The sequence below is a fragment of the Hyperoodon ampullatus genome (assembly GCF_949752795.1).
Source record: "Hyperoodon ampullatus genome assembly, chromosome: 4".
Taxonomy (NCBI): Eukaryota; Metazoa; Chordata; class Mammalia; order Artiodactyla; family Ziphiidae; genus Hyperoodon; species Hyperoodon ampullatus.
This window is the reverse complement of record NC_136917.1, coordinates 74,726,914-74,752,585: the sequence shown is the minus strand read 5'-3', so window position 1 is coordinate 74,752,585 and position 25,672 is coordinate 74,726,914. Positions and strand designations below refer to the sequence as shown.

The 25,672-nt window shown below is 38.2% G+C and overlaps 1 protein-coding gene across 2 annotated transcripts in view; it reads left to right on the top strand.

Moving 5' to 3' along the window:
• LOC307052835 (zinc finger protein 474-like) overlaps positions 1-25,293 on the top strand; it is a gene marked incomplete at both ends in the record, with an annotated part of 34,524 nt that extends 9,231 nt beyond the window's left edge. The window contains 2 exons of one of the 2 annotated variants that reach the window (XM_079703979.1): positions 21,990-22,170; positions 25,142-25,293. In XM_079703979.1, coding sequence (XP_079560105.1) covers positions 21,990-22,170; positions 25,142-25,293 — 333 coding nt within the window. Of the gene's footprint in view, positions 1-21,969; positions 22,171-25,141 lie in introns of both variants that reach the window. The other variant, XM_079703978.1, reaches the window with a different exon arrangement.
• Between the last annotated feature and the right edge of the window lie 379 nt (positions 25,294-25,672).

Here is a 25,672-nt window from a genome sequence, read left to right as displayed (position 1 = left end):
TACCCTGTGACCTGGAGCCATCTGACCATGAAGGTCAGGCCTGGTGCCAAACTGAGGATCACAGGAACCAGACACCAGGGACACATCCATTTTCTTCAAGGAAAGTCATTCTTACAAGAATTTGCCAAGAGGTTGAATCAATATCTCAAACACCTCACTTTCTAACCAATATCCTTCCAAGGGATCAGAAAAGAACGCTTCTATCTCAAATGTGAAAAGAAAAAAGAAAAAGAAAAACCTTCAGCTAAGAAATTGTATTCCTTTCATAAACAGAAACTAATTTGGAATTCGTACTTTGACTTAGATTTTTCAGCCTTTGTATGTCAGGACAAGGAAGTAAATAGCTAAAATGCCAAACATGTATTCAAAATACCAACAGTTTGTTTTAAAAAAATCAGGAACATGAAAATACTTTAATGCTAACAGCATTTCCAAATGAATGACTAAGTCTTATTGTTAAAAGGAGCAAAACAAAACTCCAAATCACAAATAGCAGACTCTCTAATAGTTGGCCAATAGACAGGTTAGATTGGAAAATTCCTTTACGTGGCATCCAGTGATTTCCAAAAACAATTTAATTTCAAACAATGATCCTTCCAGATGTGACATTTGGGTAGGATTGTTTGAAAATGTGAAATGTGAAATACCAGTGGTATTGAGACAGTCAAACTCTGCGATTGTTGAGGTTTGAGACTGAACTACAGAGTTACTCCTATATATTAAAATGCTATTAGTACTTTGTCTGCGTGTGTAGGACATGCCTGGGGGAATGGAAACTTAATTATACACTTTCAGTCTCAGTCAAGTTTGTTGAAATTGTGTTTTAAATGGCCACAGGCAAAACTCTGACTTTGGGAATGGCTTTGGGTAACCTGGATCTCCTTTCCCTTTCAGCACCTTCTGCATCTTCCCCGCTCCTACCAACCCCCATATTTTGACACTGTTGGAAGGGGGTCGGGAAAATCTGATAAAATTCTTCATGGAAAAATCTCTCGCATAAGACTATTTGCATTTTGAAAGAGGATCTGGGGAGAAAGTATTTTAATCCAAAGGAATGAACTTTTGAGGTAGTCGAGAGAGCAGAAGTAGGAATTTTATAGGTTTCTCTCAAATCCCATGCCATGGCTGACTGTGGACACATAAGGCAGAGCGTGATACTCTGCCGATGACGGATGACATTACTCCCCATGTTTCTAGAAGCCGCTGAAATCAAACAGACCTGGAATCAGTTGACAGATGCACAACAAAATCACATATCTCTGAACAAATTACTTCCCTCAGCCTCAGTTCGGCAGGCAAGAGCTTAAATGTGAGAATACCCACAAAAGACCTGGGATCGTGTGTGACAAACCACCACCTGTCATCTCCTCTGTGCTCCCTTCACAGTAGCAGTGCAGTGACAGGCAGTCTGAAGATCCACTGTCTGGGTGAAAAGCAACTTCACCATTTACTAACAGCTCTGTACCTCCGTTTCCTAGTTTGTAAAATAGGGGTATTACATTTTATCCAGAGGATTATTATGAGAAGTATTGAGGTAAAGCATGTTAAGTGCTTAGTACAGGGCCTGGCACATAGAAAATGCCTCGTAACTGTTAGCTGCTACTTGGTCAGACATTTTCAATATTGTAATACGCACATGGATTTCTAAAAGAGGTTTTACTCTTTTTTCCACAAGTACAGGGAAGAAAAACTTTCCTTCATATTTCCCCATCTAACCTTACTGCATTCTACGACATGCCTTGTGCACTTACCACAGACATTTCAATTATTTGGCCTAATAGAAGAGATCAAGAGTGTGGAAAATCTAAAACAGCAGCTATGGCTCAAATTCTTTATGTTTAATTTTGTCATGCAGAAAGAGGAACACTATTGATGGAATGATACCCATTCAAAAGCTGCACAGTCACATAACAATTCCCTCAGACCCTGGCAGGATTGGCCCTGTTTTTGACAAACTGGGATCCAGCTAGAAGTGAGGGAAGCAAAATATCCTCTAGCAAGTAAATGACTTAAGGATTATGCACAGTTACTGTGTGGAAGTGCTGTTGGACCCTCCTCCCTTCATGGAGAGTTTTCTTTTGCCTAAGGACAGGTTTCCAGCCTCCTGTCAAGTTCAAAGTGCCTAAGTGCTTATACTCAAAGGGAGCAGGTAATTTTCAGTGTGACAACTGCTAATGTACCACTGTGCATTTGTTTTCTAAAATACCTCCCTACTTTTTAAATCCCAGAGCCAGAGATTCAGTCCTTTGACTCAAAGCACTGACTCCATAGGAAATACCAGCTAAAATGCATAGATCCCCTAGCTAGGTAGCAAACCATGTCTAGCTATTAGCATATTAATACAGATTAACCATAAGTTTAGCTCATTTCTTAGAAATGAGATGTAAGGCAAATACCTTTTATTGGGGAGATAAGTGGGGAGAGGGAGTGAAAGAACAGCTGCTCTAAGTCACAAGCTCATATGCTTTCAGGGTTTGGGCAGCTGCATGTAGGGCCATAGGGAATGGTGGAGCCTGTGTTATGCTGGAGAGTAAGTCCCACCTAAGGATATTCACACTGGAAACTTTTAAGAACTTTGTGCCAGTCAAATAAAACTTGGAAGTCCATTGGCTGAAATGGTGGCGAGTCCATCAGTTTACAATCTGAGATCCAGAGTGTAAAACAGAGGGGACATAGTTCCATGGGGTAGCCTGGGTGAGATGCTGTAAAGAGGACAGCCTGGGTCATGAAGGACCCATGAGGGGACCAACATAGTTATGTAGTGATTGAGTACAGGGTCCGCTGGCACACATGCTTCGTGCCGGGGCAAAGGGTAGCTCACCCTAGCTGCAAAACACCATTTGGATCACGTGTGGGAGACTCCAGAACAATGAGGCGATTCTTGTGGGTCAGATATCTGGGAGCCAAAGCTTCTAAAAATTTTACAAGGCCACAAAAAGCCCAGGACCCTAGAGAGGTTTCCCATCTGGAGAGTAGTCTTCAGAACTAATCAGCCTGACTGAGTTCAAACATATCAATGGGCAAAGAAGTCAAGACTGCTTACTCCACTCAGCAAGCCCCTTTCTCCCCCTGCCCCTGTTTCTTGACTAATTTCAGGGGGAATGGGCTCTGTACACACCAAATAGGGATCTGTCAACTAGACTTATTGCCTCAGACAAAGAGCTTAGGAAAAAATAAAAAATATTCCCAAATAAAGGTGGTGAATTTAAATACGATCATTCCCACAGTTAGGGCCAATTCCCGGTTCTGTCCCTAGCATAGTGCCTTGCACATTGCCTGTAATCAGAACATTCTTCTGAGCAACAGCATCTGGGCTACGCTTGAACCACCTCCTGAGAGACAGCCCTTTCCTCCAAACGCATTTCCATTTAGTGCCATTCTCATCTGCTGAATCAGTCTCAGCTGTGTTTTCAGCAGATGTCTCTGGTTTCTTTCCACTCACAGTGCAACTTCAGTGTCAATATTTAGAATCCAAGTGCTTTATTGGCTTTCATGAAGTTGAAAAATCTCTGATTCAACCCAGATATTTACAGACTGGCTCGTTACCAGTCATGCTCCATCTGAGAAACAAAGTACACATCAACCTATAGGGCCAATTCTAGGCCATGTCCTGAGACAGGGCAAGGATTGTCCTGTGTATTCTTTTCCATGGCCACCATATTTAAATTTTGTTATCTTGTGACTTGTATCATTACAGATGATTGATGACAACCAGATGGTTTGAAAATGTCTTAAGGTGGGGCATCTTTTTCTAATTTACTCAAAGTGGTGGTGCAGGCCACAGGGATAGTTTCCCTTTCAGGACATTCTCACACCTCTGGGTTCTTTGATTTCTCTTTGACTCTTAGGTTAATGAATGTCCCCAAATGAACACAGGGCATGTGGCTGTTTTGCTACAGGGATGTTATGATGCAACCTAAAAGGAAGAAAAAGGACCATTAAACTTTCAGCAGTGTTTGTTTCTAAGTAATGTGTGAAGCATGTTACCTGGGGGAAAGAGCGAGGCATTTTATTTATATACATAATTTGGTAATAAAAAAGACATCTTTTACATTTTGATATAGCTGCTTTGGCCCAGCCCCACTAAAATAGCCTCTTTGAAAAGAACAGGCCAACTGCTTCAATGACAGCAAATAAATCCAGGTAACTATGGCCTTACAATGTGCAAATGTGCGAGGCTTCCTTTGTTCCCTGGTAGCAGGGAGGTAATTGTACGTGTGACCTTTTAAAGGCAAAGCTCTCAGCTCTCTTTCTTCCTGAGGGGATTGAGTCTGGAAATGATCATTGGAGGCTGAAAGGAGGGCAAAGGCAAAGCCAGGGATAATGTAGTGGAATGACTAGTGTGATACAAAGAGAGCCTTACAGTACCCCTGAGATTAACTGAGGAAAACGACTAACTTAACTTACTTGTCTTTTGTGCACACATACTCATGCTCGTGCATGTGTGTGTGTGCACACGCACACATATGCACACACGCACACACACACTCATATACTAAAGGACCTTGAACTTTCTCTTACTAGAAGATGAGAAACTGGTGTTAGTTATGTTTCAAATGCCAGATGCCATACACATGGGCACAGAGGGCTAGCCCTGCTTTTAATCTATCCATCCCTGGTGCAGGGGCTCAGGCCCTGACATTCTAAAGTTGGATTTTCTGGATGAAATTGTATGTGAATGGAATTGTTACCCACTGCACTTACTCTGGCAAAAATGTTAATGTCCTGGAAAAGAAACTCAATAAAACACTTTATAATTTTCTGTAGTTCTTTTTTTTTTTTTTTTTTAGTTTTCCTCCCATGGTATTTTTTTTTTTCAACTGGAGAATTTCTTGGGTGACAAATTAAAGGGTTTAGAATTTAGATCACTTAAAAATATTCTCAAGTTTCTGGCAAAAGTAACCCTAAAACACATTATTTGATTTTGGAATTTCATCTGACAATGTGTATTGCTGACTTTGAACTGACTGCATTGCGTGAGCAGGGGGATGCAAAAATACTCCACTAAACTAGGTCTGCATGAGTGGTGTTTAATCAGCTTCACTGAGGAATGATATACAAACAATAAACTCCATCCATTAAACACATGCAATACAATGAGTTTTGAAAGTTTTATATACCTGTCACCACCATAACCCCTGATTTGATTTTTAGCCATTACAGCTTAGTTTGGATGTTATATAAATGAAATCAGGCAGAAATGTAGTCTTTTATGTCTGACTTCTTTCAGCATAATGATTCTGAGTTTCATCCATGTTGGTGTGGGTAGCAGAAGTTATTTTTTATTGCCAAGTAATAGTCCATTGAATGGTGGAATTACACTTTGTTTATCTATTCATGGACGTTTCCAGTTGCGTTAGAGTTTTTATTATCACTTAAGAGTGCTGCCTACTTCAGTGCAGACAACCAGTTTACATTTTTTCAATACGGAAGAATCAAGGTGTTTTAATATGTGAAAAGTATAAATTGCCTCATCTGGCCCATTCCTTGATCTGATTCTATCTCAAAGGTCCTCATCTTTGAACTGAGGTCTCAACACAGTCAAGACAGTTTCCATTACTGTTTTTCATTGCCCAGTCTCTGCCTGACTCCCACATAATACAGTGCCTTCACATGGCCAAGGCAGCTCTCTTGGCGTAGGAAGTATTTGCTTCTAGTACTGTCTGTCAAATCCCTCCCCAGCTACTGAAGCATGGCTACCTTCTAATGACAGGAGGATGGAGTCTGGGGTCAGGACCAAGGTGGGAAGCCAGGGAGACCCTTAGAAAAGGTGCTGATCTTTGACTGCATTCTTGAGGTCTGATACTCATGTTTTAGTCCTGTACTGAATAGCCCAATTCCTGCTTTCACACTTCCTCTGGTCAGTTATTCCACTATGGACTTTAAAGCTTTCATGTTAACATACTACAGTACTGTTAAGCAGTTTTTGAATAGGTCATGTTGTTGGGCAATTTGTTTGAGGGAGTTCTGCCCACATCAGTACAATTCTACCCATTCAACAAACCCATTTCAATTATCACCCTCTTCACTGGTTTCTGGTTAAGACTCTTTCCTTTCTTCCTACTTCAGGCTCCTATAGCACTCTGTCTCTGTATCATGACACATAAATTTTGCCTTCTAATTTAGTTTACATGCTTGTCTCCATTACTAAGGAAAACTAAGGATTGGGGTTCCCCATAACCTCCAGCAGGGTGAAGGTATATACTCAATTTAAATGCTTGTTGTTGGAAGGAGCAGATGAATAAATCCTTGGAGGCAATAAAATAGAGGACTGTGGCCTCTACCTTGGGGAATAATGTTGAGTTTGGTGTGGCTAGCAGACCTGTTTCATGGAGCTTAGGCTGGGCCTGAATGAAATCAGTCTGAAGTGTTTGGACTTTATTCTGTAGTCATAGAGAACCACAGAAATTCCTGATATCAAATCAGACCAGCCAAGTTTGTACAAAACTTAGTCAAGTGCACAGGGTGAGGAAGCAGTTGGGATGCTGAATATTATACGATGATTTTTCGGTCCAGCCACAGTGGTTGACACAGGACCCAAGGGGATGGTTCAGTCCATCCATCTCCCAAATCATCTTTTTGGCTGTCACTTTTCAACATAAGATGGCTCATACCCTACAATCCCATCTAGTTATTTGTGAATTCACTTTTTGGTGAATGCAGCCAAGCTAGGGAAACAAGCCTGAATAAAATGAAAATATTAGGAAGAGCTATACTTAGATCATCTTATGGTGGAAACAGACTCGTGCTAAATCCTGTCCTCAGATTATTTTTCCAGGCCTTTTTACTGCTTTTTGAAGTAATAGAGCTGAATTCTAGGACTTCAGTTGAGTTACATCATGCAAGCATTTAACTAATGTATTTTCAACTATAAACCATTGACAAAATAAAATAGTATTGGAATAATGTAATTTAAGATATTGTCAATATTTTCATTTTGCATTGTACTTTTATGCTATGCAAAGGTGTATTCATTCTTAATGTTATTTTAATTCCAGTTACTAATTGGTTGCATTACTAAACTGTATTATATACAATACCTTGAATATCATCTTTTATCAGTTATTTAAGGAATTTTCAGAAAGCAATTGGGTCTCCACTTGATTTTTCCTTTTAGGACTGATTTTATTACCTAATCTCTGCTTAAGTTTTGACTCGAGAGTTGACATTCTTTTTTATTACTTTATTATTCTTATAAAAATGACACAAGTTCATTACAAAAGTTCAAGCTGTTATAAAAGTATACAATTAGCATAAGTTACCCCAGCTTAGTTTGACCTTAGTGAGTATCATTCCAGACATCTATGTAAATAACATACAAATAAATAGACATGCAGGTTTTCATAGAAATGAGATCATCACATTCAAGTTATTATTGATAGAGGTAATATATTTAATTTTACTTGAATTCAACAAAAAGAAACCAAAGTGAAACTTATGATATTGCTGAACTTCAGAAAAATATTTCTTCACTAAAAGAATGTTAGTTTTTAAAGGACCCACTAATGCTAAGAAACAAAGATACATTATTAAAGAATATGAAAAAATTTTTTAACTCTATATTTCAATTGTATACTGCTTTAATTGACTGTTTGCCATGAAAGGTGGAGAATTTAGGACCATTAACATCCTTGTACCTACCTCTCCTTCTGTGGCCAATTTTTGTAAGTAAGGTATTTTTATTTGTCAAGGTGTGTTGCTTTTCTATTCTCTTCCCTAACCATAATTTCTATAGTCATTTTACCTTAGTTCTGTGTTTAAATTGATTCATTGCCATTCTTATAAATCTATATTTCTCCATATGGATTCCAGCTTCAATATTTCTGAGCTTTTTTTTTGTTTGCTGTTTTTGTTTCATCTCTTGATTGCTTATATGTTATGGATTGATGTTTTTCAAAAGTGTGTAATTTATTGATGAAACGGGGACGTTTTAGAGAGTAAAAGAAGGAACTATTAATACTTAGTCAAGACAACAGGTACATTAGGGGCTGTTTTACACAAAGCAGAACTTAAGATCTTCCTAAAGCCAGAGGTGGTATATTTTATAAGTTCTTGCAGGCTTCAGTTCAGTACTTTTAGAGGCATTTAAATGGTGCCAAATGGCTCCTTACACAAAGGAGCATCTATTTGAAAGAAAAGGTTTGGCTCTGACTAAAGGCACAATATCTCACTTCCTGGGGTTAATGGATGGGTTTTAGGGAGTCCCCCAATCATTCCAAATCATGTCCACAGTTCTCTGTACATGTGCATTTTTCTGAGGAGATGGCCATTGCAACCATTATATTTTCAAAGGGGCTTATGGCTCCGTATATATTACTAATTAATATTTCACAACATAGCTCCCAAAAGCTACATCACTGGAGCATGTTCTCCTAAGTCTCCTATAAATAATATCACACAACTATAATTTCACACTATTATTACTTAGTATTTATTGTGGGATTAATGTAAGAAATGACCAAATCTACTAGTCATAACTTCTACTTTAGTTTTTAATGTCTCTTTCATTAAGGTTCATGCAATAGTATTTAATGATAGGAATATCTTTTCCTTCTGACCAATTACTATACTTCCTTCTATAAGCTCTGTCACCTATTGAGTTGTGTGGTTCACTGTGGTTTTCTTTCTGCCTGAGCACTCAGGGAGGTCATCAAAAGCTATGTGAAGCTATTTGAAATAGGTATCCTAGTCTAGGTTTTCTGGAACTATGTCCATTCCTCTTCAATCAACACCTCTCTTAAGGTTCTCCACTAAACCACCTTCTTTCCTTGGTCCTTATTCTTTCCCCTTTGATTCAATGGTGATATTACAAATTGTAAAAAAGAATGGATGGATGACAGGTCATCTACACTGTTTAGGAGAAAAGTTGTTAAATGTCCACTTCCCTTTGCATTGCACAGTCCTGGCCTAAAAGATCGAACATGAGGCATTCCTGACAAAGAAGAGACATTAACAGAAAGAAAAAAAAATGCTGTGTGGAAAATAGAATAATACTTCCAATGGTGGCCAGAAAAATGATTGAAAACATATGAAAGTTAGTGAATTCAACTTGAAAGAAATATACACATATGAAAACTTCCCCTGAAGTGTTCAAGTGCCTCTGGCTACATCCAACCTCAACAGACTTTCCCAGGAAACTGAAAGAACAAGGGCAAAATGTGATGGGCCCTAATAAACTTGCTGTGTAGGGGCATTTAGCTGCCCCCCTAAAACAGTTCACATCAGAAATAGTGCTTATGTAGTGCTTATGTAGATCAGAACTGTTGATCTAATCCTTTGCTTTGCAGAAACTTTAGACTGACTGGCTTCCTCTTTGCCCTCCTTTGATTACACTTCCTGGAGTCGGCTTGCCCTGGCAGGCCCCGTGTAGACAAGCCCCCTGGGCACACCTTCTGCCACCCTGCCTTGCTCAGTTATGCGAGTCCCAGTAGCACACTAGCCAAGAAGCAGCCGTCTACCCTTTCCACCTGGAATATGGTCTCTTCTTCCTGTTCCTCCTCTCCATCCCCCACTCATCCACTTCCATCTGAAAACACTGAAAAGGCTAAAGAGTAAAACCTTGGCAGTGGCCGTAACCACAAGTTGGAGACTGTTCAGCTTTCTCTGGAAGTTTCAGACTGACAGTTGTGAAATTAATGAACAATAAAAGAGGTTCTCTTATCTCTGTTCAGACCCATGGGGATGCATTTTTCTCTTCAGCTGTGTGTCTGGGTTGCTTGCATTTCCCTAGAGCGTGGCTTAGGAGCGAGATGCTCAAAACCTAAGAATATGGAATATGTTGCAAGTTCAACTGCAGTTCACCCACAAATATAGAGCATGGGGCAGGCTTTGGAAAATATAATATAGAATATCTTAGCCTTTTTATGGTATTAATTTTCTCCCACATCCCTGTAAGTTATTTTGTGCCTGTCTTCTAGCCTCTGTGTCTGCCTATTTTCTTCTAATTTTTCCTTCCAGAAGAAGCCTTATGACAATGTGACATGAATGTCTTCATTTATGACCCATACAAATTATTTTGCTTACATGCTTGGTTAAATCCTACATTTGGCTCATACTTTCCATATGGAGTTTTAAGAAATTCATTATTCTCAAAGTAAAAAGAATAACTTCTTATTTTCAAACTTCAAAAACCTGCATCTAATTAATCTTTCAAGTAAATAAACATAGAAAAATAAGAAGGAACTTTTGGATACTTTGAAGATTATTACTTCTGCTTTACTCTTTCTCTTAGGTCTTGAATTCCCTAAATATTTATAAAGTCACTTTTCAAGTGTTAGACATTGCTACATGGCTAATAAGAAGGAAAGATAAAGAACTATTTCATTTTTTTGATTAAGGTGGTATATTGACATAGGTCAGTATAGAAAAATAGAATAAAAGTATTTTTCCTCAAACAATGTGCTTTTTTAAAGACTTGGCTCATCCCGGAAGGAACTCCTCTTTCCATTTTGCTTGGTCTGCATTAAATGTGGATTTACTCATCTAGAATCTGTTATTTCTGTTCGGGCATGCAGAAGTCATAAAACTGTTTCCTTCTGATTTTGATCTTGCCCTGTGCTTTTTCCACTGCAGATGTAACCCCTAAGAGTCTTAGTTAAAAGCAAGCTGATTCTAAAGCATGCACACATTTCACCATGTTTTATTTCCCCAGTGGAGACCACACGACCAACTTAATTTGGTTCTGCTTTCATGCCACCCCAGTGCTACTTCAGAAATATTGAAAAAGTTCATTTAATTCCACTGCAATTTCTTGCAGCTCAACTTAACTGGGCCTTTTCCACTATTCTGTGAGTATTCTTCCCTAATTGAATCACTATTTCCCACAGTGCTTAATCCCAGTATTTTTCACTATTCTATTTCCCAGAATCAGAATCTCTTCATTCTCTAAAGATCACTTTGCCTCATACTTAGAAGACTAAATTCATTTTATATTAGCTTCACTAGCGCCTCGCTTCTCTACAATAATCTTTCTCTAACTCCACCTATTTTATTTTTCTTCCTTTTCCCCTTCCCATTTCCAGTTACACCCTTGACCCCATCTTCTCTTGCCTCCTCAGAGACCTTTTCTATTGATTATCCCTTTTCTATTATCTTAGTTCCCCAGCCAGGGATTGAACCCAGGCCCTCAGCAGTGGAGGCTCGGAGTCCTAACCACTGGACTGCCTGGGAATTCCCAGGCCTACGGTTTCTTATTCTCCATCCCAAACACTCCTATCCCCAAAACAGCAAAAAAAAAACAAATCTTTCTTAACTCTACTTATCTCTCAAATTTTCTTTATGCAAACTTTTGGAAAGTGTATTCCTCTTCTTCTTGACCTAATCTTTAACTCCTAACAATTTAGTTTTTATTCTTATTACTCCTTTGGAACTAAACTATCCAAAGTCACTGGCTTATAACCTACTGGTAACCAGATCTACCTGCCTTCCTCAGCCACCCATTACTCTCTGTAGCATTTGACAGAGTTGATGGCACCGACTTTCTGGAACCAGAAGTGTTTCCAGAATTCTGAAGGGAGTCTTTTTTTCTCCATGCCCAAGTTTCTTTAACTTCAAACTTGAACCTTTATCTTTTTAGGCTGCAATTTCTCTTGCTCGATCTCCTTATTGTAGATATTCTCCTGGGAATTTTTCTCCATACACTCTCTATATATGCCTTTTCTAGAATTTTTATGGTTTTAAACCTCTTTTCTGTGCGAACAGTTCTGAATCCCACTAATCCTGAATTACAGGCCTCTGTTTCTTATTTTGCCTGGACTAATTTGTGTTTAAATTCTACTAATACATCAAACTCAACAGGTCCAGAACAGAATCCCTTTTTTCTCCTTCCCCAACCTGTCTTTCCAGATTTCTCCCTTTCTGTACGTGACATCACCATCTTCCCTGTTATTTAGAATAAAACATTGGTGTTCTCTTGGACCCATGATTTACTTAACCCCAGAGCCATGAATGCTCAAGCTCTCAAAGATACGCTGCCCTGCTACTCCTTTTATATACAGCCAAACAGAATTTCCTGCAGTGAAGTTATAGGTTATTTCCCTGCCTGACAGCTTCCTATCACTTACAAAACAAAATCCAGATCTTAGACTGCCATTCATGGCCACTGCCTACTTATTTGATTCTAGTTCTCAGCGCTACACTGAGCATCAGGCAAGCTGAATTATTCGCTATTCTCTGTACTAACCTTCAGATTCCTGTCCATGGGGCTTTGCTCATGCTGTCTTTGCTCAGCCTTCAAAATCTTTCTTTCTCCATCCTTCCCAGCCCTTGTGATCTAAATTTTACCCATTCTTCAAATGCTACCTCCTTAAAGCTTTCCCTGATCTTCACAACTGGAAGAAACGTTTCCAACCTCTGAATTTAATTACATTTTAATAATATAGCCATACTATTTTCTTTGGCTTCATGTTTATATGAATTTTTTCCCTTCCTTTTACTTGTAATCAGTTTGTGTCTTTATGTTCATAAAATGTGTCTCTTATAAGCAACATATAATTGGGTCTTGCTTTTTTTTTTATCTAGTCTGTCAATCCATGCCTTTTAATTGTGTTCTTTGGTCCATTTATATTTACCCCAATTATAAATATACATAGAATAAAGTCTAACACCTTGGTGTTTTAATCATACCTGTTCCTCCAGCCTTTATTTTTCTTTTTTAAAATTTTTAAATTTTTTTCAGTTTTATTTTTATTTTATTTTTAAAAATTGTATTGAAGTATAGTTGATTTATAGTGTGTTAATGTCTGCTGTATGGCTAAGTGATTTAGTTATACATATATATATTATTTTTCATATCCTTTTCCACTATGGTTTATCAAAGGATACTGAATATAGTGTGTTATACAGCAGGACCTTGCTGTTTATCCATCCTATATATAATAATTTGCATCTGCTAATCCCAAACTCCCAACCCTTCCCTCCTCTACCCCCTCTCCCCCTTGGCAAACACAAGTCTGTTCTCTATGTCTGTGAGTCTGTTTCTGTCTCGTAGATATGGTCATTTGTGTTGTATTTTAGATTCCACATATAAGTGATATCATATGGTATTTGTCTTTCTCTTTCTGACTTACTTCGCTTACTACAATAATCTCTAGGTCCATCCATGTTGCTGCAAATGGCATTATTTCATTCTTCTTTATGGCTGAGTAATATTCCATTGTGTGTGTGTGTGTGTGCACGCTCACACATGCATGTGTGTGTGTGTATATATATATATATATATATATATATATATATATATATATGTATGTATATATATATATACCACGTCTTCTTTATCCATTCTTCTGTTGATGGACATTAAGGTAGTTTCTGTGTCTTGGCTATTGAAAATAGTGCTGTTATGAACATAACTGTGCATGTATCTTTTCAAATTATGGAGTTTTTTTTCTGGATATATGACCAGGAGTGGGATTCCTGGATCATATGGCAACTATATTTTTAGTTTTTTGAGGAACCTCCATACTGTTCTCCATAGTGGCTGCACCAATTTACCTTCCCACCAACAGGGTAGGAGGGTTCCTATTCTCCACACCCTCTTCAGCATTTGTTATTTGTAGACTTTTTAATGATGGCCATTTTGAATGGTGTAAGGTGTGGTACCTCATGTGGGGTTTTATTTTTTTAACATCTTTATTGGAGTATAATTGCTTTACAATGGTGTGTTAGTTTCTGCTGTATAACAAAGTGAGTCAGCTATACATATACATATATCCCCATACACACTCCCTCTTGCGTCTACCTCCCACCCTCCCTATCCCACCCCTCTAGGTGGACACAAAGCACTGAGCTGACCTCCCTACACTATGTGGCTACTTCCCACTAGCTATCTATTTTACATTTGGTAGTGTATATATGTCCATTCCACTCTCTCACTTCATTCCAGATCACCCTTCCCCCTCCTCGTGTCCTCAAGTCCATTCTCTACATCAGCGTCTTTATTCTTGTCCTGCCCCCTAGGTTCTTCCGAAAATTTTTTTTTTTTTTTTTTTTTTTTTTTTTCGAAAATTTTTTTATCTTTTTTTTTTTTTTTTTTAGATTCCATATATATGTGTTAGCATATGGTATTTGTTTTTCTCTTTCTGACTTACTTCACTCTGTATGACAGACTCTAGGTCCATCCACTTCACTACAAATAACTCAATTTCGTTTCTTTTTATGGCTGAGTAATATTCCATTGTATATATGTGCCACATCTTCTTTATCCATGCATCTGTCAGTGGATACTTAGGTTGCTACCATGTCCTGGCTATTGTAAATAGAGCTGTAATGAACATTGTAGTACATGACGCTTTTTGAATTATGTTTTTTTCAGGGAATATGCCCACTAGTGGGATTGCTGGGTCATATGGTAGTTGTATTTTTAGCTTTTTAAGGAACATCCATACTGTTCTCCATAGCGACTCTATCAATTTACATTCCCACCAACAGTGCAAGAGGGTTCCCTTTTCTCCACACCCTCTCCAGAATTTATTGTTTGTAGATTTTTTGATGATGGCCATTCTGACCGATGTGAGGTGATACCATGTTGTAGTTTTGATTTGCATTTCTCTAATGATTAGTGATGTTGAGCATCCTTTCATGTGTTTGTTGGCAATCTGTATATCTTCTTTGGAGAAATGTCTATTTAGGTCGTCTGCCCATTTTTGGATTGGGTTGTTTGTTTTTTTGGTATTGAGCTGCATGTGCTGCTTGTATATTTTGTAGATTAATCCTTTGTCAGTTGCTTCATTAGCAAATATTTTCTCCCATTCTAAGGGTTGTCTTTTTGTCTTGTATGGTTTCCTTTGCTGTTCCAAAGCTTTTAAGTTTCAGTAGGTCCCATTTGTTTATTTTTGTTTTGTATTTCCATTTCTCTAGGAGGTGGGTCAAAACGGATCTTGCTGTGATTTATGCCATAGAGTGTTCTGCCTATGCTTTCCTCTCAGAGTTTTATAGTACCTGGCCTTACACTTAGGTCTTTAATCCATTTTAAGTTTATTTTTGTGTATGGTGTTAGGGAGTGTTCTAATTTCATTCTCTTACATGTAGCTGTCCAGTTTTCCCAGCACCACTTATCGAAGAGACTGTCTTTTCTCCATTGTTGTATTTGTAGGCTTTTTAATGATGGCCATTTTGAATGGTATTTGTCTTTCTCTTTCTGACTTACTTCGCTTACTACAATAATTTTGTAGTAAGATAAGGTGACCATATGTGCATGGTTGATCTTTGGGCTTTATATCCTGTTCCATTGGTCGATATTTCTGTTTTTGTGCCAGTACTATACTGTCGTGATTATTGTAGCTTTGAAGTATAGTCTGAAGTCAGGGAGCCTGGTTCCTGCAGCTCAGTTTTTCTTTCTCAAGATTGCATGGCTATTCGGGGTCTTTTGTGTTTCCATACAAATTGTGCAATTTTTTGTTCTACTTCTGTGAAAAATGCCATTGGTAATTTGATAGGGATTGTGTTGAATCTGTAGATTGCTTTGGGTAGTATAGTCATTTTCACAATGTTGAATCTTCCAATCCAAGAACATGGTATATCTCTCTATCTGTTTGTATCATCTCTAATTTCTTTCATCAGTGTCTTATAGTTTTCTGCATACAGGTCTTTTGTCTCCTTAGGTAGGTTTTTTCCTAGGTATTTTATTCTTTTTGTTGCAATGGTAAATGGGAGTGTTTCCTTAATTTCTCTTTCAAATAGTGTATAGGAAGGCAAGAGATTTCTGTGCATTAATTCTGTGTCCTGTTACTTTACCAAGTTCACTGATTAGCTCTAGTAGTTTTCTGGTAGCATCTTCAGGATTCTCTGTGTATGGTATCATGTCATCTGCAAACAGTGACTGCTTTACTTCTTCTTTACCGATTTGGATTCCTTTTATTTCTTTTTCTTCTCTGATTGCTCTGGCTAAAAGTTTCAAAACTATGTTGAATAATACTGGTGAGGGTAGGTAACCTTGTCTTGCTCTTGATCTTAGGGAAAATGGTTTCAGTTTTCACCTTTGAGAACAATGTTGGCTGTGGGTTTGTCATATATGGCTTTTATTATGTTGAGGTAAGTTCCCTCTATGCCTACTTTCTGTAGAGTTTTTATCATAAATGGGTGTTGAATTTTGTTGAATGCTTTTTCTGCATCTATTGAGATGATATTGTAGTTTTTATTCTTCTGTTTGTCTATATGGTGTATCTCACTGATTGATTTGCATATATTGAAGAATCCTTGCATTCCTGGAATAAACCCCACTTGATCATGGTGTATGATCCTTTTAATGTCTGTTGGATTCTGTTTGCTAGTATTTTTTGAGGATTTTTGCATCTATGCTCATCAGAGATATTGGCTTGTAGTTTTCATTTTTTGTGACATCTTTGTCTGGTTTGGTATCAGGATAATGGTGGCCTCGTAGAATGAGTTTGGGAGTGTTCCTCCAAACTTTTGGAAGAATTTGAGAAAGATAGGTGTTAGCTCTTCTCTAAATGTTTGATAGAAGTTGCCTGTGAAGCCATCTGGTCCTGGGCTTTTGTTTGTTGGAAGATTTTTAACCACAGTTTCAATTTCACTGCTTTTGATTTGTCTGTTTATATTTTCTATTTCTTCCTGGTTCAGTCTTAGAAGGTTGTGCTTTTCTAAGAATTTGTCCATTTCTTCCAGGTTTTCCACTTTATTGGCATACAGTTGCTTGTAGTTTTCTCTCATGAACCTTTGTATTTCTGCACTGTCAGTTGTTGTTTCTCCTTTTTCATTTCTAATTCTATTGATTTAAGTCTTTTCCCTTTTTTTCTCAGTGAGCCTGACTAATGGTTTATCAATTTTTTTTATGTCCTCAAAAACCAGATTTTAGTTTTATTGATCTTTGCTATCATTTCCTTCATTTCTTTTTCATTTATTTCTGATCTGATCTTAATGATTTCTTTCCTTCTGCTAACTTTGGGGAGTTTTTGTTCTTCTTTCTCTAATTGCTTTAGGTGTAAGATTAGGTTGTTTATTTGAGATGCTTCTTGTTTCTTGAGGTGGGATTGTATTGCTATAAACTTCCCTCTTATAACTGCTTTTGCTGCATCCCATCACAGGTTTTGAGCCATTGTGTTTTCATTGTCATTTGTTTGTAGATATTTTTTTATTTCCTCTTTGATTTCTTCAGTGATCTCTTGTTTTTTAGTAGTGTATTGGTTAGCCTCCATGTGTTTGTATTTTTTACAGTTTTTTTTTCCTGTAATTTATATCTAGTCTCATAGCACTGTGGTCGGAAAAGATACTTGATACAATTTCAGTGTTCTTAAATTTACCAAGGCTTGATTTGTGACCCAAGATATGATCTATCCTGGAGAATGTTCCATGAGCACTTGAGAAGAAAGTGTATTCTGTTGTTTTTGGATGGAATGTCCTATAAATATCAATTAAACCCATCTTGTTAATATATCATTTGAAGCTTGTGTTTCCTTATTTATTTTCATTTTGGATGATCTTTCCATTGGTGAAAGTGGGGTGTTAGAGTCCCCTACTATGATTGTGTTACTGTTCATTTCCCCTTTTATGGCTGTTAGCATTTGCCTTATGTATGGAGGTGCTCCTATGTTGGGTGCATAAATATTTACAATTGTTATATCTTCTTCTTGAATTGATTCCTGGATCATCATGTAGTGTCCTTCTTTGTCTCTTGTAATAGTCTTTATTTTAAAGTCTATTTTGTTTGATATGAGGATTGTTATTTCCGCTTTCTTTTGATTTCCATTTGCATGGAATATCTTTTTCCATCCCCTCACTTTCAGTCTGTATGTGTCCCTATGTCTGAAGTGGGTCTCCTGTAGACAGCATATATACTGGTCTTGCTTTTGTATCCATTCATCCAGTCTATGTCTTTTGGTTGGAGCATTTAATCCATTTGCACTTAAGGTAATTATCCAAATGTATGTTCCTATTACCATTTTCTTAATTGTTTTGGGTTTGTTTTTGTAGGTCTTTTCCTTCTCTTGTGTTTCATGCCTGGAGAAGATCCTTTAGCATTTGTTGTAAAGCTAGTTTGGTGGTGCTGAATTCTCTTAGCTTTTGCTCCTCTGTAAAGATTTTCATTTCTCCATCGAATCTGAATGAGATCCTTGCTTGGTAGAGTCACCTTGGTTGTAGATTTTTCCCTTTCATCACTTTAAATATGTCCTGCCACTTGCTTCTGGCTTGCAGAGTTTCTGCTGAAAGGTCAGCTGTTAACCTTATGAGGGTTCTCTTGTGTGTTATTTGTTGTTTTTCCCTTGCTGTTTTTAATATTTTTTCTTTGTATTTAATTTTTTATACCTTGATTAATATGTGTCTTTGCGTGTTTCTCCTTGGATTTATCCTGGATGGGACTCTCTGTGCTTCCTGGGCTTGACTGACTATTTTCTTTCCCATATTACGGAAGTTTTCAACTATAGTCTCTTCAAATATTTTCTCAGTCCCTTTCTTTTTCTCTCCTTCTTCTGGGACCCCTATAATTTGAATGTGTGTTTAATGTTGTCCCAGAGATCACTGAGACTGTCCTCAATTCTTTTCATTCTTTTTTCTTTATTCTGCCATGTTGTAGTTATTTCCACTATTTTATCTTCCAGGTCACTTATCCGTTCTTCTTCCTCAGTTATTCTGCTACTGATTCCTTCTAGAGAATTCTAAATTTCATTTATTGTGTTGTTCATCATTGCTTGTTTGCTCTTTAGTTCTTCTAGGTCCTTGTTAAACATTTCTTACATTTTCTCTATTCTATTTCCAAGATTTGGGCTCATCCTTACTATCATTACTCTGAATTCTTTTTCAGGTAGACTGCCTATTTCCTCTTCATTTGTTTGGTCTGGTGGGTTTTTGCCTTGCTCCTTCATCTGCTCTGTGTTTCTCTGTCTTCTCTTTTTGTTTTGCTTACTGTGTTTGGGGTCTCCTTTTCACATGCTATAGGTTCATAGTTCCCCTTGTTTTTGATGTCTGCTCCCAGGGGATAAGGTTGGTTCAGTGGGTTTTGTAGGCTTCCTGGTGAAGGGGACTGGTGCATGTGTTCTGCTGGATGAGGCTGGATCTTGTCTTTCTGGTAGGCAAGACCACGTCCGGTGGTGTGTTTTAGGCTGTCTGTGAACTTATTATGATTTTAGGCAGCCTCTCTGCTAATGAGTTGGGTTGTGTTCCTGTCTTGCTAGTTGTTTGGCATGGGGTGTCCAGCACTGGAGCTTTCTGGTCATTGAGTAAAGCTGGGTCTTAGCATTGAGATAGAGATCTCTGGGAGAGCTCTCGCCGATTGACATTACAAGGGGCTGGGAGGTCTCTGGTGGACCAATGTCCTGAACTTGGCTTCCCCACCTCAGAGGCTCAGGCCTGACACCTGGCCAGAGTACCAAGACCCTGTCAGCCACACAACCATGTACGTGGGGAGCTTCTTGCCTTTGGGGAAGTCTGATTTCTTCTGCCAGCGTTCAGTAGGTGTTCTGTAGGAGTTGTTCCACATGTAGATGTGTTTTTGATGTATTTGTGGGGAGGAAGGTGATCTCCATGTCATACTCCTCCACCATCTTGAAGGTCCTCTCCCTGCCTTTTCTTTTAATCCTCTGTTCCTCTTTTCCTATCTTTCTTTGGGGGATGGTTAACTCATCAATTTTTTAAAAATATTCTCTCTTCTCATTGACTTTATTTATTCCTCTTGGCATGACTTTGTACTTTAGTGGTTATTATAGAGGCTAAAACATGCATCTTTAGCACATCACATTCTATGTTTAAAAATTACTTCAAAAAACTCTAAGAATTCTATGACAATCTATTTCCACTTTTTAGTCCCTACAACTTATGCTCTTGTTTACTATAACTTTACATATTAGAGAATATAAACTCCATTTTCTTTTGTTATTATTTTTCTTTAAAGAGCCCATGGTCTAAAGTGATTTTGTCATATATATGTACAAAAATTAGAAACATTTTTTAAAAGAGTGTTTTAATTTTTGACCTATTTGCATTTTATAGTGTTTTTCCATTCCTTCTTGCAGAACCAGCTTTCTAGCTGATATTTTCCTTCAGCATTTATAATGTCTTTTAACATTTCTTGTAAATCAACTCTGCTGAGGAAATTCTTTCACCTTTTGTGTAGATAAAGACGTCTTTAGGACTTCCCTGGTGGTCCAGTGGTTAAGACTCTGTGCTTCCACTGCAGGGGACATGGGTTGGATCCCTGGTCAGGGAAGTTCCGCATGCCACAAGGTGCAGCCAAAAAAAAAAAAAAAAAAGTCTTTATTTCACCTTCATTTTTGAAAGGTATTTTTACTGACTATGGAATTTTGAAATGACTTGATAATTTTTCCCTTTAAGAATTTTAAAAATGTCATCCTCTTGTTTCCTGTTCTTCATTATTTTTTTCCTGATGAGAAGTCACCTGAAATTCTTATCGTTTCCTTATTCCCTTGTATGTATTCTTTCTGTTTGAGAGCTTTCAAGCTTATCTTTGGTTCTTAGCAGTTTTACTAGTATATATCTAGTTCTGTTTCTTTATTTATCTTGCTCGGATTTCTCTGAGCTTCTCAGATATGTCATTTTTAGTTATGTTCAATGCATTATAGGCTTTAAGTTCCTCCATGGTAAACTGCCCATGCTTTGTACTTAGTGTAAGGCCTGGAGCCAAAGGTCTCCTCCTGGCTCTTCTACTACACCTTTAGACTCCTGTGGACTCTACATGCCTGCAACAGAGGGGGGTTCCCTCTTAGTGCTCCCAAGCCCCCCCAGCAGTATACTGCTCTTATCTGGGACTAGCACATGGCCTAATTCTCCAGCTTTACTGTCACATTTAGGCAGGCCCTGTGTTCCTGAATTGGTGAGCGTTGATCTCAATGCTCCTGACTCTCTCCAGTGTTGGACTTTCACCCTCTGTTACTAGGTGCAAGACCCAGTGGGTGGGAAAGTTTCTATAGACAGGACCTACTGCACCTCTGAATGGTATGCCGCACCTCTGAATGGTTCACACTCAGCTGTCCTGCCCTTATCTCCGTGGCAGACAAATGTTGTTTCTAATTCATGTAAAGTTGGAGGGTGGGAGTTGTTCTCTTGTTTCTGCTGATCCACCCTCAAACTGAGGCAGTCCTTTTAGTTCATTAGTTTACCTTGCAACTTTGAGTATCTAATAGGCTCAAAAATTATGTTTCTGCAGGCTATCTGATTTGTTCCCATTGTTTAGGTGGGAGAAATGTTTCTTGTAATGTTCTATATCCTAGACAGAAGGGTTATATCCTTAACTCTTCCTTAGATATGGTTCTCCCAGAAACAAATGTTAAGAAAAGGATTTGAGTTCAAGTAGTCTGAGGGGAGGTGATCCCAGGAACCCCAATAAAAGTAGTGGGAGGAGAGACAGGGAAAAGAAGGAAGTCTACATAGTGTGTTAATGAGTAACTGTGATACAGTCCCACTAGGGACTTCTGGAGGACTGTATGGAAACAGCCTAAGTGAGCAAGCTGGGTCTTTATCCACCAACTCCCATGTGTAATTGATTAGTTGTCCTGCCTATAAGCGGAGTCTACAGCAGATCAAAAAAGGCAGAGACTTGCAGGTGCAGCAGAAAGTTTATACATGAAGGAATGCGAGAGGGCACAACAGTGTCTGTTAAAAACTCTCTCTGTGCCAGTTAGGACATTAATTACTTTATTCCTCAGACATATTGATGTACTGAGAGGATGATTCATACCTGATTTATCTTTGTATTCTCCCAGCGTGGAGAATAGTCAGAAGACAATCAATCACTATTTATTCAATGAGAAAATACCTTTTATAAAGTACCAATATGTAAAATTCTGGTTAGCTCTTCTTCATTTCCTGTCCTCCTCCCAAACCAACATCCTTACCCCCCACCTCAATCACTCAGGTAGTATAGTTTATTCTCTTAACTGCCAAAAAAGGTTAAACTCACCAGAATGGTTAGACTTTTTAAAGTTTTACTGATTTTTCTAGCTAATTTAAATGTATTAAAATTTAAAAGTATAATTTCCAAACCTGAACTTTATCTAACAGATATTTTGTATTACTTGCAGCCAACAATGATAAGGCATCCACCAACAGTTGTTTGCTACATCTGTGGTCGTGAATATGGAACAAAATCAATTTTCATCCATGAGCCACAATGTCTGAAAAAATGGCATATTGAAAACAACTTGTTGCCTAAAGAGCTAAGGAGACCAGAACCGAAAAAGCCAGAAGTCAAGACCATTACTGGTAAGTTTTTGGAAGAAAAGACTTGAGTGTATAAGGGAAGACTTTTCTCTCTAAATTTAAAAGAGTAGGGGTATTCTTTTATTACTTGTTCAAGTAACTGAAATCAGCAACATTTACTGTCTTGGCTATAGACAAATAGAAAAAAACAGTTCCAGAATACCTGACCAAATTGTTGTCTTCAGATGCTGAGACATAAAGATACTATATCCTGGCAAACCGTACAAGGAGAGGGACTCACTGGTATTTGCTATATTTCCCCAAAGTTACTTTCATATATTATCAAACACAAATCTTTAAAACTTTGTAGCCTAAAAAACCTTTGGGGACATCTGGAAACATGTTTTCAAATATGAATGTGTTTTAGTGTTCAAAGAGTGGGGGTACCAAAGTGAAATGCTTATAGGGTCTGCTAGTCAGGATACACAATTGAATAAATTTGTCCATGTTTGGAAAAAGGGAAGGTGGGGACTATGAGCGGGAGAGCACTGTCTTTCTTTCTTTTTTTTTTTTTTTTTTTTACGGTACGTGGGCCTCTCACTGTTGTGGCCTCTCCCGTTGCGGAACACAGGCTCCGGACGCGCAGGCTCAACGGCCATGGCTCACGGGCCCAGCTGCTCCGCGGCATGTGGGATCTTCCCGGACCGGGGCAAGAACCCGTGTCCCCTGCATCGGCAGGTGGACTCAACCATTGCGCCACCAGGGAAGCCCAACACTGCCTTTCTAAAGGAGACAGCTGCTACCCAGTTCCAGCTGGTGTTACACTTAAGAAATTTAAATTTACTTAAATTTACTGTGATGTATCTTTCAATAATACAAAAGAAACTGGAAATCTAGACTTCTATATGAAATGTCCAGATTTTAAAAATTTTGCAATGAATACTTTGTAAAACACTGCACAGGCTATATGACACTGGAACTTCATAAACTGCCATGTGTGGTTGCATTACAGAGCCTTATGCTTACTCATTTAGGGTGAGAAAGAAGTAGTTCAGAGAGTGTGTTTGCCATACAAGCTCAGACTTGCTCATCATCTGCCATTGTCATTTTCTCAGTTGATCTCCTGGTTCCCCTCAAAGGAAAACTATTCTTGGTTTTAAGAGAATCATTCAATTAATTGATTTTCTTTATGTAACCATAGATGTACATGTCCAGAAGGTACCTTGGAGGTCATTTAGTATCAGTTAGCCCTAAGCACTCTTGTTAGAGATGTGACCCAAAGAGACTTTTTTTTTAACAACCCACAGAGTGGAATCTAGATTGTCATGATAAAGTTCTAAAGGCTGCTAGAACCTAACTATTCACAGTCCTTGCCTAAAGGAAGACTCTGCATGAAGGTGGGAAAAGAGCTCAAGATGAAAATATCCATCTGCTGAAATTAGAGCATTTGCTCACAAAGAAATTGTTCACCTCTTTGAGACTGTCTTCCCATCATTTCTCATTTGGTGTCAAAAATCTATTTCCTTCACTTCTGATCTTTATCACTTTCTCTGCTTGAGCATGCTTATCACAATTCTAGAAGAGGTGAGAGAAATGACTGGTTTGGAAGCCCTGGAGTGTTCGCCATTCTGTTATTGGCTACAGATGGAAAAGTCGGGTCCTATAATTGCACTTTCTACAGTTTTTCTCTTGGCTCCATGCTTTTGTTATTTCAGAAGTTGCCCTTCCTCTCTAGGCAAAGAGAATTCCCATGAATGTTTCCATCCCATGGACTTACTGTAGTCATAGGACTCAAATAGCCCTTCCTCCAGATCCAAAGTACAAGCGCTAAAACTTTCAGAAATGTGATGAATCACCTTCAACTGAGAATCAGTGAATACTCTGGAATTTTTGAGTCCATATTAAAACTCATATGAGTAAGGAGAAAGTCAGTGCCATTCCTTTTTTAACTGTTTTTAAAGCACTCAAAATATACATTCATATCCTGCATGGAAAGTGACACTTCCTTTATCCAAGGGAGAAATACTAGGTTGTCCTGTTGTGCTGGAGTTTAACTTCCCACGGAGAAAAAAATAAAAGAAAAAGAACATGAGTAAGCTTGTTAAAGAATCTAAGGTTTGCTATGTTTGTGTGAACCACTAGACAGAAGTCATATGAGAATTGCCTGGGCTTTAATGAGGAAATATATGCTGTGAAAATAATGTTTTTTAAACTATGTGATATATTTTTGCATGCCTGGCTACATTTTGGGGGGCCTATTTTGGGAAATTCTAAGACATAGTCAATTTAATGTACTAAAGCCATTCTATTTAAATAAGTTTTATTAAAGTTAAATCCCACACTGTTTCTCTAAAATAAACCCATATGCCTTTTTTCCTGTGCTCTGCCAATGGAGATTATATATCTCTCAGCTGCCTTTGTTGTTTTCTTAAGGACGCTTTTTTTCGTCAGATGAACTATTCTGTTTGCATTCTTCACTTTAATTACTTAAAGAATCTCTGAGTTTACGGCCATAAAGAGATGATAAAGTTTTAGGATATAATTCATCTTAAATTCACTCTCAACTGTCGGTTATGTCCTCTAAAAACATTCCACTGAAGGATTACAGAAGAAGAAAATACAAATAAATGTTCTTTTCCTTTTGTAAGCTTATATTTAGAGTCAACTGAAAGAAAGCCAAAAGTTATATTTGCAAGATAATAATGTGTAAGCAAAGATGTTAATAATTAGTGAAGAATGCATATCACAACACATAAAACAATGTCTTCCCCTTTTTAAAATCTGAGGACTGAAAAACCTCTAGTTCAGAGCTAACGGTTCTCAACCCTTAAAAGACTGAGCAGCACTTTTTTTTTTTTGGCAAAAGTAATATGATTTGTTTAAAAGCCTCAGTCAACAGGTATTTCCTGAAAATACTTTCCATAAAAAGTAGAGCATGGTTCTCCAGAATGAAAACTGATCCATTTTCCCATTTTCTTTTTCTTTTATTTTTTGTTCTTCTTTTTTTCTCCTCTGTTTTTCTTTAACTTTTCAGCCAAGGGTTTCTATGATCTTGATGCCTTAAACGAAGCTGCTTGGACAAGTGCCCAGAGCCAGTTGGTTCCCTGTAATATTTGTGGGCGTACCTTCCTGCCAGACAGACTGATTGTTCACCAACGATCCTGTAAACCAAAAGTCGCCAAGTAAAGCCCTTTCTCCCTACGAAATAGTTACAGGAATTAAATCCTTCGGAAAGAGCTGGGATATGATGGGGAGGAGGAAAAGGAGGGGAGGAGAGGAAACAAGGAAAAGTGGAATTGACCAAAGGCCATCGAGCACGAGACGCCCAGCTCAGTGCTTTGGGGGCCTGGTGTGACCACTGTGTCACTGCTTTTAGCATGCAGCTGCTGCGTGTGTGTGCCTTGGCATGCCAGGGCCTCGCATGTCACACGGTTGTCAGGCAGAATTACATGTGGCCGCGCCTCATCAGAGCTGGCATTTTTATCTCCAGGAAACTTCAGAGCCAGTTGTTGCTGTTTTTCTTCTGGTCTGATTTCCTGAACAAGATTCTGAACCTCACACTTAG